Below are 14,058 nucleotides of genomic sequence, written 5' to 3'. Positions count from 1 at the left end.
TGGGGAGGGGAGGGGAGGGGGGAAGGGGGAGAGCAAGTGAGACTGAGATGAAACAGAGATACACAAGAGAGACCCTCCCAAAGACAATGCCAGTCCTAGGCTCTGCACAGTCCCCCCACCTCCCCAGGTCTGGGCCCTGTGCCAGGCACTCGGAGGAAGGCTGGATTTGGCCAAGCAGGGACAGGCAGGAGGGTGGACCACATTCCTGAACAGTCTGTTCCAAATACAGCCCCAACCTCACCGCTCCCACCACCCCAGCCCTGGCCCATCCAGGCCTGAGTCTGCCCCCTCTTGGGGAACAAGCATAGCAGACAGGGTCCCAAGAACAATGGAAGTGACAAGGGCTCAGGTGTCAGCTCCTAGGAATCACAGGCACAGAGCACAGGAGTGTCAGGGGTGTCTTTAGAAGTGTATTTGAGCCAGGCGCAGTGGCCTGTAATCCCGACACTTCAGGAGGCCGAGGCAGGCAGATCACCTGAGGTCAGGAGTTTGAGATCTGCCTGGCCAACATGGTGAAACTCCGTCTCTACTAAAAACACAAAAATTAGCGGGGCCTGGTGGTGCATGTCTGTAATCCCAAGTACTCGGGAGGCTCAGGCAGGAGAATCTTGAACCTGGGAGGTGGAGGTTGCAGTGAGTCAAGATCGCAGCACTGCACTCCAGCCTGGGCAACAAGAGTGAAACTGTAAGGAAAAAAAAAAAAAAAAAAACAGAAGAAGAAGTGTATTTGAGAGTCAGTGTGTATTTAGGAATCAGAGGTCCAGGGTACAGCATTCAGGGTGCCCAGAGGTGGCCCGGAGATTGAGGAATACACACCTGCAGGCCAAGTAAATTGGACTCAAAGGTGCTAGGGACTCAGGAGGCTGCACCTGTTGGCCAGGTGTGTTGACAGGAAAATACTGGTGCACAAAAGTTGCTAAGTAGGGCAGGCTGAGGCAGGCACACAAAAAAAAGCCAGGGGGAGCCAGGGCACAGTTCCACTAGGGCTGGGGGCGCGGTGGAGATGTCTGGTTGGGGAATCCACGGAATGAGCAGCCCAGAGACGCCCACTCCTCCCACGTCGGGTCTCCGCCCCTGCTCCACCCAAGACCCTTTGGAAATCAAATAGAGGTCCAGGCGTGGAGAACTGCAATGATGATCACGGGTATTGGAGCGCTGCTGTTGTGGCTTCTGGTGCTGGCGCTGGCGCGGTGGGGGTAGGGTGGGTGCCGCGCTCAGATGCAGGGGTCCCTACCTCCCCGGCCCGGGCCACTCCCATTGCTGGGGAACTTGCAGCTGCAGTCCGGAGGCATGGACCACGCACTCCATTCCCCTACAGGAATGGGGGAACCGAATTTTGGATCCGTGGAGGTGGGGCTGGGGACTAGAACTCCTCCTGAAGACAGCTAAGTGCTTGTACTCTAAGACCCTGAGAAAGGACAGGAAGGATGAGTGCTCCGGGCTCCTGAGTTCTAGGAAAGGAGACTAGGGAGTGGAGAGCTTGGGGTTGGGACACTGGGTGGTAAGGAAGGAGCCCAGAGCAGGAAATCAGGTTGTGGGAAGAGGGGAGCAGAGGGTCTGTTCCCCTGATTCAAGGTGGGGAGGCTGAGTACTGAGGGCCCAGGAGCCCGACTCTGAGGGTGCAGGAGGCTGGGAAGCTGGACTTCTAGGTCCCAAGGGAAGAAGGAAGTGGGGGCCTGGACTCCTGGATCTCAGGGAGGAAGGAGCTGGGGATCTGAACTCCTGGGCCAGAGGAATGAGGGCCCGAGACGAGGACTCCTGGGTCTGAAGGAAGAGAGAGCTGGGGGCGAGGGCTCCGATGAGAAACCCGATCGGCACCAGCTGAGCACCGGCTCCCTGTAGCTCTCCGGGGCCCGGTGTTCACAGTGCAGCTGGGCCCGCGCCCTGCAGTGGTGCTGTGCGGCTACGCAGCGCTGCGGGACGCGTTAGTGCTACAGGCAGATGCCTTCTCCGGCCGCGGGTCCATGGCAGTCTTCGAACGCTTCACACGCGGAAACGGTGAGGCCCGGGCGCTGGCCGTGCCGGCCTGCACACCTCAGGCTGGGCCCGTAAACGGTAGAGGCGGGCAAATGGGGGCGGGGCCTAATAGAGACTCCAGCTAATGAGGTGCAAACGGCCGAGAGAGGGCGCGGCGGCGCTAAAGCATAAGGTTCGAATCGAGGTTCATCCTGCAGCCAAGAGAAGAGAAGAGCCTAAGAGTCAAAGCCCGAGAGCCAGCCTAGGTCAGAGATCGAGCCCAGCAAACGCGGGGCCAATGTGTGGATAGGGCACTTACAGGTCTGGTAAAGAAGCAAAGCGCAGGAATTCGGCCGCAGGAGTCGGAGGCCCCGAAAGGGATGTAGCCAGTGACCTGGCGCTTCCTGGATGGGGCGTGGCCAACTCCCGGGCCCGCCTCCTTTCCTGTCCCTACCACAGGAATCTTGTTTTCTAACGGGCCGCGCTGGTGGACACTGCGCAATTTTGCAGTTGGAGCGCTGAAGGAGTTGGGGTTAGGTACATGGACCATCCAGGCGCATGTCCTGGAGGCGGCGGCTTGTCTGCTAGACGAAATGCAAGCCACCATTGGCGCGGCCTGGCCGGGAGGGCAGAAGGGCCTGGTGTGGGAGTGGCCCTTGGACTGCCAAGATGAGGCCACGGGAAGGTACTTGGGTGGAAGCCAGTAAGCCCATGGGGCTGGCTGGGGGCAGGACCACGCATTATGACTACCGTCCTATTCCTACCCCAAGGAGCCCCGTTTGACCCCGTGCAACTACTGGATAATGCTGTATCCAATGTTATCTGTTCTTGTCTTCGGGAACCGCTATGGCTACGGGGACCCGGAGTTCCTGAGGCTCCTGAACCTCTTCAGTGACAACTTCCCCATCATGAGCTCCAGATGGGGCGAGGTGAGAGGGCCGGCCACAGTCTCTCCCTTGTGCGTCCAGCCTTATGCCAAATCCCGAGTACACAGACCTACCTACAGTGGATCATTAGAATGGGATAGTTAGATTCTTGGAAGCGTTCTAGAACCTCCAATATCAATGTACTGGTCCAATCTCCCTGAAGGGAAACTAAGACCTAGTGGCCTTGTCTAGGGCCCTTGTTGAGACCCTCTCTCTCCAGATGTACATTTGCCCGTCCCTCATGGACTGGCTCCCAGGCCGGCACCGCCGAATCTTCCAAAACTTTTCGGAGCTGTGGGTCTTCATCTCTGAGCAAATCCAACGACACTAGCAGATGCGGCAGCCGGCAGAGGCCCGCGATTTCATCGATTGCTTGACCAGATGGGTAAGGCGTGGTTCCCAGCTCCCTAAACTCTATCCATGCCTCCCACCAACAGGTGCCTGGCACACGGCAGCGCGTCTCCTCTGCCCACAGTAACAGCAGGACCTAGAGAGCCACTTCCAGGAGGAGACGTTGGTAATGATGACACACCTTTTTTTTCCTGGCACGGAAACGAGCACCACCGTGTGCTATGGGCTCCTCATTCTGCTTAAGTACCCAGAGGTGGCAGGTCTGCGAACTGGAGAGACCCAGAATGGGAGGCTGCAGTCTGGGGATGGCTAGAGGGTCCTGGAAGTGTGCAGCTCACAGCCTATCCCAGCCCCAGCCAAGGTGCAGGAGCTGGACCGTGTGGTAGGGTGGAGGCGTGCCCCAAGCCCAGACGACCACGAACGACTGCCCTACACCAACGCAGTGCTGCTCCAGATCCAGCGCTTCATCAGCATGGTGCCACTGGGGCAACGGCACTCACCCTCGACACCCTCTTGCACAGCCACTGTCTACCCAAAGGTGCCCACTGAGTTTGGGAATCCTGTGCCGGGCCCGGGTGCATGAGGTGTATTCCGAGATCAGCCAGAATCGGCGGGTGTGCACTGTGCAGACTGAAGCACAATCAGTTACTCCTGGAGCAGGATGGCAGGCCCGCCTTCCCTTCGGTTTTGTTGTTGTTGATTTTATTTTTTTTGAGACAGTCTCGCCTTGTCGCTCAGGCTGGAGTGCAATGGCATGATCTCGGCTCACTGCAACCTCTGCCTCCTGGGTTCAAGCAATTCTCCTGCCTTAGCCTCCTGAATACCTGGTATTACAGGCACCCGCCACCACGCCTGGCTAATTTTTGTATTTTTAGTAGAGACAGGTTTCACTGTGTTGGCCAGGCTGGTCTCAAACTTCTTGACCTCAAGTGATCCATGCTCCTCGGCCTCCCAGAGTGCTGGGATTACAGGCGTGAGCTACCTGCCTGGCCTGTTCCCTTAGGCTTTTAAAAAGGGCCTTGGATGGAGGAGGTGCCCGTGCTCACAAGCCCACTGGTAACCCGAGTTGCATGTGCCCCCAGGGCACCTTTGTGATTCCCCTGCTTGTGACTGCACACTGACCCCACTCAATTCAAAGACCCAGATTGCTTCAACCCTACCAACTTCCTGGACAAGGGCAAGTTCCAGGGCAATGACCCTTTCGTGCCCTTTGCCTCAGGTGCGGGCAGAGGAGGAAGGGGACCAGCCTGGACCAGCTCTGGGGTGCATGGTGCTCACTATGCACCCATGTACCTGGGAAAGCAGATGTGCCTGGGCGCAGGCCTGGCCCAGTCTAAGATCTTCCTATTCCTTACAGCCACCCTACAAAGGTTCTGCCTGCTCCCTGTGGTAAACCTTGGCACCATCAACCTCACCTGCAGTGCAGTGGCCTGAGCAGTGTCCCCCCAGCCTTCCAACTCCAGCTAGTGGCCTGCTAAGGTCAGGTTCCACTATAGTGGGCTCACTGGCCCTCAAACCTCCATACGCTCCTTGGTCAATAAAGGCCCTAAATTTCAGATGGAGTCAGATGTGTGCAGCTCTGAGGTAAACTTTTATTTCTTGGCTGACAGGACTTCCACACCCATGCTCCTCCTGGCACCTGTTACTCTGCCCAAGCAGTGGCAGCCCAGTCCAAAAGGTGCCTGCCATGGCCAAAGGGGTTGGGGAGTCACTTCACATTCCAGGCTGGAGGAGTGAGAGGGTTTGGGGGTACTCCTCCCACCCCATTGCCAGCAAGAGGCCATGACTCACCTCAGCCCCAAGTCCTGCATCCTGGTGGGAAGTGACAATGCCTCCTCCCAGCTCTCCACACCTAATGGGGTCATGACCAGACAGGGTAGGACCCAGGCCCCCAGCTTCAGTTGGTAACGGTTGCCTCCAAGGCTGCCCCCTGTCCAGGTCACAACCCCAGCCCCCATCATGGGGCAGCAAAGGTCTCTTCTCCTCCTTGGTCCTCAGCAACAGACAGAGCCCTCCACGCCAGGCAGGACAGAGGCAAAGTCAGAAGCAGCAGCGGTGGCAGGGAAGGAGCAGCCAATACAGGCCCAGGGCTCTCCTGAAGTCAGGGCAAGCTGTCTGCCATGCGGCTCTGGGACTGGCCACTAGGTGGGCGTAGGCGGCTGTGATACAGGTACTTGGACACCTTTCTGTCCTGATGCTGGGGGTGAGAGGGGACAGGAGACAGTGAGTCATCAGGAGAGGGACAAAAAAGCCAAGGGAAACCTGGGGAAATGGGGAGAGGACCAGGAAGAAATGGGGCTCCTGTTGGGGTACCAGGAGAGTGGACTGTCTAAGGAAGGTGGGCAGAGATGAAGAAAAATGAGTGGTGGGATTTAACAAGAGGCTGATGAGGGGGATGGGGTGGCATGAGGCCCAACAGGGCCCACGGAATAGGAAGGACTGGAGGGAGGGAAGCAGGTACCTAGCTGATACTTGTCTTTGGCTGCTGCCCGCTCCTTGGCATCAAAATACCAGACAGTGATGGCGTACCTGGGGACCAGGATGGTTGGACATCAGTTTTCTGCAATTCCAGCTACCATATCCATACATGCTAGGAGGCCATCCTTTCGAGCCACCCGGTTCTGCTCCCACCTAGGCCCCCTCTCAGTACTTAGTCGCTCCCTAGTCACTCTGAGGCTCTGACAGGACATTGTCACAGGGGGAGCACCTGGGTGCATCCCCAGAAGTACAGGTCATACCTGGTGGCATAGGCTGGCTTCACCTCGTGGGGGTTCCGCCGGTCAGACCAGAAAATGAGCAACCGGTCAAAGAGTGGTTCGATGTTGGCTACCACCGGCCGGCCCTCAGGGAAGATCTGCAGCAGGCCGCCATGCACCTGGGGGCAGGCCAGAGGATGAGGCTGGCCTGTCCCGCCAGGAGCAGCTGCCTCCCACGGCACCCGGGAGCCCACTAGGGGGCGCAGCATCCGCCCGCATCACTCCCTCCCACCCCTCAGGCTCTCAAAATGAATGACAACCCAGAGTCTGCATCACCATGGAGATGGGCAGGAAGCTACTAAAGACAGGAAAAGGGGGAAAGTGTTCATTACAAGGCCGGGTGGGGCTGGGCAGACAGCACCATTCCCGGAAAGAGGGGAGTTCCCATCACACAGCCAGATAGAGAGGAGGAGGTGCCATTTCCCAGGAAGACCAGCAGATTGCACCGCTGGCTGTATGCTGAGAAGAGGAACAGGAGAATGCCAGAATCTGGGCTGAAAGTGGAAAATGGAGTGGATGCACGCCCCATCTACCCCGGCCCCAGCCCCACCTGCCCCGGCCCCAGCCCTAGCCCTGACCCCAGCCCCACCCTCACCCTAGCCCCACCCTCACCCTCACCCCTACCTTAACGTCCCAGTTCTGATTCAGGTAATAGATACAGGTGATGCAGCGCCCATCGCCGTGGGGATTGTCAACGTGCCTTACATACCCGAGCCCGTTGCCTGGGTAACACGCCACCATGGCCTGGCAGGGATGGAGGGAGGTAGGTTTACTGGGGCTAGGCAGGCACATCTTAGAGAAGCAGCCATGAATTACCTATTTTCCCACCCCTCCTTGCCCTGTTTTCCTTGGGTCAAGGGTTCCAAGTGCCTGCCCCAAAAGACTTTCTCCATTTTCAGCCAAAATTCCATCTCCAAGTCCATCAGAAACCTCAGCTCCTGGGCCTCAAGAGCCCACTCCCTCCCACACACATACCTGGGGCCTGGCACCCAGCTAGGGCTCAATTAGTAACAGACGGTTTGATTTGTTTCAAGATATCCCAAACCCTACCTCAGCTATTTCAGTAGAAGAATATCAATTTAAACATTTTCAGGTGTGCAAGGAGGTGGCCTCCCAGCCCTAGACCAGGAATTCTTACCCTTGGCTGTGGAGTGGAACCCCCTGGGGAGCGCTGAGGTTCTGATGTACCTGGTCTAAGGAAGGGCCTGAAATTGGTAAAGGTTCCCAGGTAATTCTATCATGCAGCAATGTGAGAATTGCTGCCCTGGATTACAAAGAATGCCCACTAAATTATCTGTCCCACAGACATCCGAACAGGAGCCAAAACCTATAGTCTGAATAGAAAGTGAGACCTAATTCCGACTCCAAGGATAATTTGCTGGACAACCCTAGCCAGATCCATCACCTGAATGGGCCTCAAATGCCTGAGGTGTACAACAGGGGTAATAAACACCTGCTCTGTTTACAGCAGTAGCAATTAACCCCTCTGAGAACATAATTTGGGAGGTTCTGGACCCCCATCCCCCAGAGACCTAACAGGACTCATTCCAGGGCTTGGTTTCTCTGTCTACAAGGTTCTTTCCTCTGCCTGACAGTTGCCACTCCCCTGATCCAGCCCTACCATGCTGCAGCCAGGGCCCCGGGATGTTTGTCATCAGGGAGCTGGCAGAAAGGTGGCTGAGAGGTAAAGGAAATGGCCCAGCCACATCTGCAGACCCAATTCCCTGGTTCAAGTCTCAGTGCTGCCACATGAGCTGTGGCATCAGGCAGGTGACTTCCTGGTCTCAGGTTCCTCATCCATGGATCCAGTGGAGCTGACGGCTATTTCACAGGTTGTTGTGGAACAAGTGAACAAGATAACAAGTGTCTGGGAAGACAGCCAGCTCAGTGCCTGCCACATGGAGCACTGGAGCACAGGCTGAAACGCCATTTAAAAATTTAAAAAGGTCCCTGTCTCACCCGCTGCCCAAAGTCACTGCAGTAGCAGACAAAAACGGGAGGACTGGCACAAAGACCCTTCAGCTTCTCCCCAGCCTGGACCGTCTGTCTTGACCTCTCCGCCCGGGTACAACTCTGCTGGCGTCTGCTCCCCACAAATGCTCAGCTACACCTATGGGCCCAGCCCAGCAAGACAGCCCCAAGATAAACATTCATGATCAAACATCAGTGGCTGCTGCCACAACAGGATGCTTGCCAAGCACGCACGCCACGGCAGGCTGGGCTGCTTCAATCCTCACTCTCCCCAGGACGCCTCCCAACACATTATCCCAGGGCTAACCCTCTGCGGTGGATGTTAAGCTGCTCTGCATTAACCATGTGCACCCTCGTCCACCAGACCTTGCCCTGGAAAGAGAGGGCTGCCACCATCTACGGCCACCTAGCAGTGGGAAGCTGACAACCTTCTCCCTGGCAGCACCAGAGTACAATTAGTGAGAAGACCCCCCGGAAAAACCCTACACCTCAAGATTCAGGAAGGGGCACCTTCTCTGCACTGCTCACTCCCTGTAGATGGGTCGACACTCTGAGCAACCACCTCACTGGGAGAAGAATTTGGCCATGGCCCAACTGACTAGAGATGGGCAAGGCCTCCCCAGTTAGGAATCCAATCAGAGATTACACTGATGATGCACGTGGATGGGTGGCAGGGAAGGGGTCCGGTGCTGCACCCTCTTCTCACCACAATTCATCCCCACACAGCAGCCAGAGCCCCTCTTCTCCAGGTCTTCGCTGCGTCCCAAGAAAATACGAATTCCCAGCCACAGCCTCAAAGGCCCCCAACCTCATGTGCCACTCCCATCACTCCACTCCATGCCTCAACAGGCTGAGCTCATCACCACCACAAGGCCTCTGCACTGGCCTGGGACACTCTCCCTTCTGACCCTCCTTGTTATTCAGGATTCAGAGGCCAAGGGTCACCTTGAGTACTCCAGCTGATTGTCCATTCCACTCCTAGCAACATGGCATCAGCACAGGCACCTGTTTACCTAGTACTGGCCTGGAAGGCAGCCACAGCGAAGCCCCTGGGGCCACGTCAGTCTCCCCAGTACCCAGTGCAGTACCTGCTGAGCGCACTGCTCTGGGCCTCTTCTGCACCCCAGCCCTGCTGTGTTTCCTCCTGTCCTGTACATTCTCACACAGCACCTCTCACCAAGCACACAGGACTCATGCAGAAACAGGAACCTGCTCCTTAGGGCCCCACCCTTCCCCCACATATACACACCTTGGGGGTGAAAGCATCCTCTGGCCCCAAGGAAAGTATCTACTTCCTGCCCTCACAGGGGAAGGCCTCAGGAAACTTGCTCTCAACCCCTCCCACCTAGGGGAGGGGCAGGTGGGACCAGGGCCAGGAGACTAAAGACTTAAAGGCTATTGGTGACAATGTGCCTGCCAAGAGACCCAACACCACTACACACACCCCCCAGTCAGAAGCCTGTGACTGTCCCACCTCCAAGCTGCTCTTCCAGGAGTAAACCAAGCAAGGTGGACCCTCCCTGGAGTCCCCTCTGGTGGCCCTTGCTGCCAGTGGGAGTCAACTCTCTCCCAACTACAGGTCAACCGAGCACCTGTCCCCAGTCAAGGAGTTGGGGGAAGGCAGAACACATGAGCTCCACTAAGAAGGACTAAGAAGCAGATTCCCACTGGCTCTAGCACACCACACAGGTGATCCATGTCCCCACGGCAACTGCTGCGGCCCACCTCAGCACCCCACAGCCTTACCCTGGAGTCCAGCAGAGTCCAGATGGCGCCCTCTAAAAGCAGGAAAGCCTGGAGTCGCTTCTCACTGGGGAGGGGACGGCTCCTCCCCTATGTTCCCAGTCCAGCGTGGCCTATCCTTACCTCCCTAGGACAATTAGGGTCACCTAGGGCTAAAAAGGTCCAAACACTTCCCCTCTCTCCAATCCTCGCCGGGGCCCTGTCCCCAACCACCTGGAAGGTGGGCACCAGAGGCACCAAAAGACAAGAGATCTGGCCGAGCGCAGTGGCTCACGTCTGTAATCCCAGCACTTTGGGAGGCAGGAGGATCACGGAGGTCAGGAGATCGAGAGATCGAGACCATCCTGGCTACCACGGTGAAACCCCGTCTCTACTAAAAATACAAAAAATTAGCCGGGCAAGGTGGCGGGTGCCTGTAGTCCCAGCTACTCGGGAGGCTGAGGCAGGAGAATGGCGTGAACCCGGGAGGCGGAGCTTGCAGTGGGCCAAGATCTCGCCACTGCACTCCAGCCTGGACAACAAAGCAAGACTCTGCCTCCAAAAAAAAAAAAAAGACAAGAGATCTTCTCCTTCTACTCTCCCCACCCCAAACTGCCACAGACTCGCTGGGGATGTAACCTGGTTTTCCTATTCTGTGGATCAGCAAATTGAGGCTCAGAGCAGTGTCCCATCTGGGCCACTCAGCCCTTCTGGTCTCCCCCTGACGAGGACAACAGCCAACCTGGTGTGAAGATGCTGAGCCAGGGAGGCCACTGATCCTGCCCGCACGGAGCCAAGCCCAGGGAGGGGCTGGCTCTGGCTTAGCTATCAAGTAACGGGAGGGAGAGGGAAGTAGAACAAGTTCCAGCTGGGGTGGGGAGGAAATAGGCCTTGGCCCCGGGGGAGCCCTGGTCCCTGAGCCAGCTCCAGCCTGAGAGGAAAGCCACACAGAGGCAGAAACCAAGATGGGATCTGCAGGAGGAGGCAGGGGACATCAGGAGCTCAGCCTCACGCCTGCAGGGCACAACACAGCCCGTGCCATCGGCCAGCCAGGCATTGCTGTGTTGAGCAGTGGGCACTCCCCACAGGGCCCTGTCCAAAGGACACCAAGCCCTGTACTCAAGGCCAGGCCCCCACACCACCTATGAAGACGGTGATCCTGTCAGCATGCCGGAAGGGCCCTGTGGACCACTGTCCTGTGCTGGGCTCCTGACCCCAGGTTCCTGAACAGGCAGCTGGAGGCCATGAGGCCTTGACAACTGCCCGGAAACTCCAAGCAAATGAGTATTTGTTTTAAGAGAGGATCTGTGGCCTCTGTCAGATTCTCAAAAAGACCCAGACTCCAAAATACAATTAAGAACTACTGTTCTGGCCGGGCACGGTGGCTCAAGCCTGTAATCCCAGCACTTTGGGAGGCCGAGACGGGCGGATCATGAGGTCAGGGGATCGAGACCATCCTGGCTAACACGGTGAAACCCCGTCTCTACTAAAAAATACAAAAAAAAAAAAAAAAAAAAAAAAAAAAAAAAAAAAAAAAAAAAAAAAAAAAATTATTTTTAAAAAAAAAAAAAAAAAAAAAAAAAAAAAAAAAAAAAAAAAAGAACTACTGTTCTAAGCAAAAAGAAAAAGGTACTAAGAACAAACACATAAAGGCAGAGGGAAGAGACAAACATGGGTAGGGAGGAAGTGACACACAGGACAGGGGGAATGGACGGCAGGGACTGGGACAGGGAAGGGTGGGAGACATGGGGATGAGAGGTCCACCTGGGTCAGCAGGCAGCGACCCAGTACCAGCCCCAGGAGACTGTCCTCAATGCAGATGCCACAGTAGGGACTCAGGGCACAATGCAGTCCAGGGCCAAGCACTGGGCCTAGCAGGCAGCACCCCTTTCCTTCCCTCAGCCCAGGGCTCACTCATCACAACCACCCTCCCCCTTCTGCTTCTCCTGCCTAGGAGACAGGATGGATGAACCAGAGACATGGGCCAGCAAACAGGGATGGACAACAGGAGCACAGGCAAGAATGCGGACAGGGACAGACAGCAACAGAGAACGGACAAGTGAACTGTGTGCCTGTCTACATCACCGCGCTTGGTCTGGGGCCCCAAACAGACACCAGGAGGCCATGAACCCCACCAAGGCCCATGCTGTGAATTCAGCAACTCTCATGAGTTTCTTCAAGAGGGTTCCTGGCAAAGTCAAGAACCACTGTGGCTCCAGGACAAACTCTTAGCTTACAGGTGCACACATTAAGGCCCACAGGGAGGATAAAGACCCCCCAAGTCCCCACAAGTGAGCAACCCACTCCACTGAACTGCCTAAACCCAGAAGCCCCCCAGAAGCCTGTCTCCAAACCCACTGTGCTCAGAGCACTGAATGCCAAACCGGGGTGCTGCAAAGCCCCTCCAAAGAGGCCCCCACCTAGCCTTACCTTGGTGCGCCCGTTGATGACATAGCTGCCCAGCCGCCCTGCGCAGTGGCGGATGACGGCGTCCACGTGGGCCATGAGGGCACCAATGCTTCGGCAGCCTGGTTCATGGCCTTCCACCCAGGCAATCTGGTCCCCACGGATGCTGCGCGGCGGGATCGCCCGCTGGCTCACTAGCTGCCCGTCTCGCAGGCGCCCACCCCGTTTGAGGGCCTCCACCTCAGCCAGCACGCGGCCGCCCAGTGCTGCCCCCAGGAAGCTGTCCTTGACGCAGATGCCATAGTACCGCATGCAGGGCACGATATAGTCCAGGGCCAGGCGCTCAGGTGCAGAGGGCAGCGCCTCCTCCATCAGCCCAGCACTGGCCTCACCACTGCCACTGCTGCAGCCGCAGCTCATGCCACCCTCCCGCTCTGCCTCCTGGTTCTCTTGCCTGGCCCAGGGCCGCTTGCTGGGTGAAGGGGCATCCCCACCATCCTCGGCCCATTTCCGTTTGGGGGCCTCAGGCCGGGCGCCCTGGGCTGCCAGTCGCTGGCACCCCTTGGTGACCAACGCTGCAGCGCCTTCACTCTGCAGCGGCCACAGCTCACCACCATCCTGCCCGCCAAAACCGTCCCGAAGGGGGCTGGCAGTGGTAGAGGTGGCTGTAGCTCTGGGAGTCCCACTCCCCGCCGAGGCCTCACTAGGCACTCCTGGACAGTGGTAGGAGGGAAGCAGGGGACAGGGCAGGTAACTCTCCACCCCCATCCTGGCCCGGCCAGGCTCCAAGGGCTCTGACGAAGACCCTGGTAACTGAGGGAGAGCCTGACTTAGGGGCTGCGGCTGGCACGGGCTGTCCATGGCAGCAGTGTCTTCATCCCCCGGGCATGGAGGGCACCGCCCGGGCCCATGGTGCCACCCTCCTCCGCCTCCTCCTCTGCCTCTTGATGCAGCTGGGGGCCACCAGGCCTGGGTTGGGGCAGGGTGAGGCAGGGCAGACAGCAAGAGCTCTTCTCGTGCCCTGGGGGTTGCTTGCTGGTCCCCAAGTCCTCTGCGGTCCCTAAGGGCTTGGGAAGGGACCCTTCAGGGTGGCTAGAAAAAGGAAAAAGAAAAGGGATGTGAGAGGAGCTAAAGACAGGCAAGCTGGGGAAAGAGGGGATGGTATGGGCAGGAGTGGGGAAGACGACCAGGACAGACTTGACTATAGAGGTCCCCCAAAACCTGCGGCCAAGTCGGGGAGAAGACCCTGAGAATCTGGAGGTGTGAGAGTCCGCTGACAGATAAGGGACAGTGATAGGGAAAGGCTGGAGGCCAGAGGCTGAGTAGATGACCCTAAGAGGACTGTGGTGAGGGTTGTGGGACGCGGTAACCAAAGACAGAGAAAGGAGGGCTGGAGTAGAAAAGGGTGGTGTGGAGGGGTGGGAAGGAGGGAGTTTGGAAAATAGGGATCTGCCTCGGCGTTCCAGAGAGAGACAGAGAAATGTGGGGGATTCTGAGAGAATCAGAGTTGTGGGCGGGGGGGGGTCAAAAGACAGAGGAAACTGGGGAGTCCAAAGACAAAGAGAACGAGGGGCCTAGAGACAGAAAAACAAACCGGAGGGAAGCTGGGAGGGAGGGCCTGGGACGGAGCGGGGCGGTGGGGTCGACCCGAGCCCGACGGGAGGAAGCCGGCCGGGGGCGGACACACGCCCAGACGGAAGGGAGGTCCCGAGACTGACCGAAGGGAGGGGCCCTCGGGGAGAGGGTCCGCGGCCGCAGAGGGAAGGACGGAGGAGGGTGCACGCACCCGGAGACAGGACGAGAGAAAAAGGCACCCTCCTCTAGGGCACCCCCACGCCCCAACCCTGGACGGGCCCTGAGGCCACTTCGGAGTGGAGTAGCGACAGGGACAGGACCTAGGGGCCGCTCGGACCCCCTCTCCTCCCCCTCTCCTCCCCCTCCCCTCGGCCTCCGCCCGGCGCGCGCTCCCC

At 57.8% G+C, this 14,058-nt stretch overlaps 1 protein-coding gene across 5 annotated transcripts in view; it reads right to left on the bottom strand.

Moving 5' to 3' along the window:
- Nucleotides 1-722: 722 nt before the first annotated feature.
- The window catches only part of EGLN2 (egl-9 family hypoxia inducible factor 2), a 14,253-nt gene continuing 917 nt past the window's right edge, over nt 723-14,058 (bottom strand). The window contains exons 1-7 of one of the 5 annotated variants that reach the window (XR_001888257.1): nt 13,807-14,058; nt 12,113-13,180; nt 6,614-6,733; nt 5,972-6,108; nt 5,695-5,762; nt 5,025-5,430; nt 723-2,168 (exon numbers count right to left, since the gene is read on the bottom strand). Coding sequence is in view for 4 of the 5 variants with exons in the window: in XM_017887422.1 (XP_017742911.1) it covers nt 5,375-5,430; nt 5,695-5,762; nt 5,972-6,108; nt 6,614-6,733; nt 12,113-12,949 (1,218 nt within the window). In the remaining variant the exon portion in view is untranslated. The other 4 variants (XM_017887422.1, XM_017887423.1, XM_017887424.1 and 1 more) reach the window with 4 other exon arrangements.

Source organism: Rhinopithecus bieti, unplaced genomic scaffold, assembly GCF_001698545.2.
Source record: "Rhinopithecus bieti isolate Rb0 unplaced genomic scaffold, ASM169854v2 scaffold_15776, whole genome shotgun sequence".
Taxonomy (NCBI): Eukaryota; Metazoa; Chordata; class Mammalia; order Primates; family Cercopithecidae; genus Rhinopithecus; species Rhinopithecus bieti.
The sequence above is the reverse complement of the archived record's forward strand: the minus strand, read 5'-3'. Positions and strand labels throughout refer to the sequence as shown.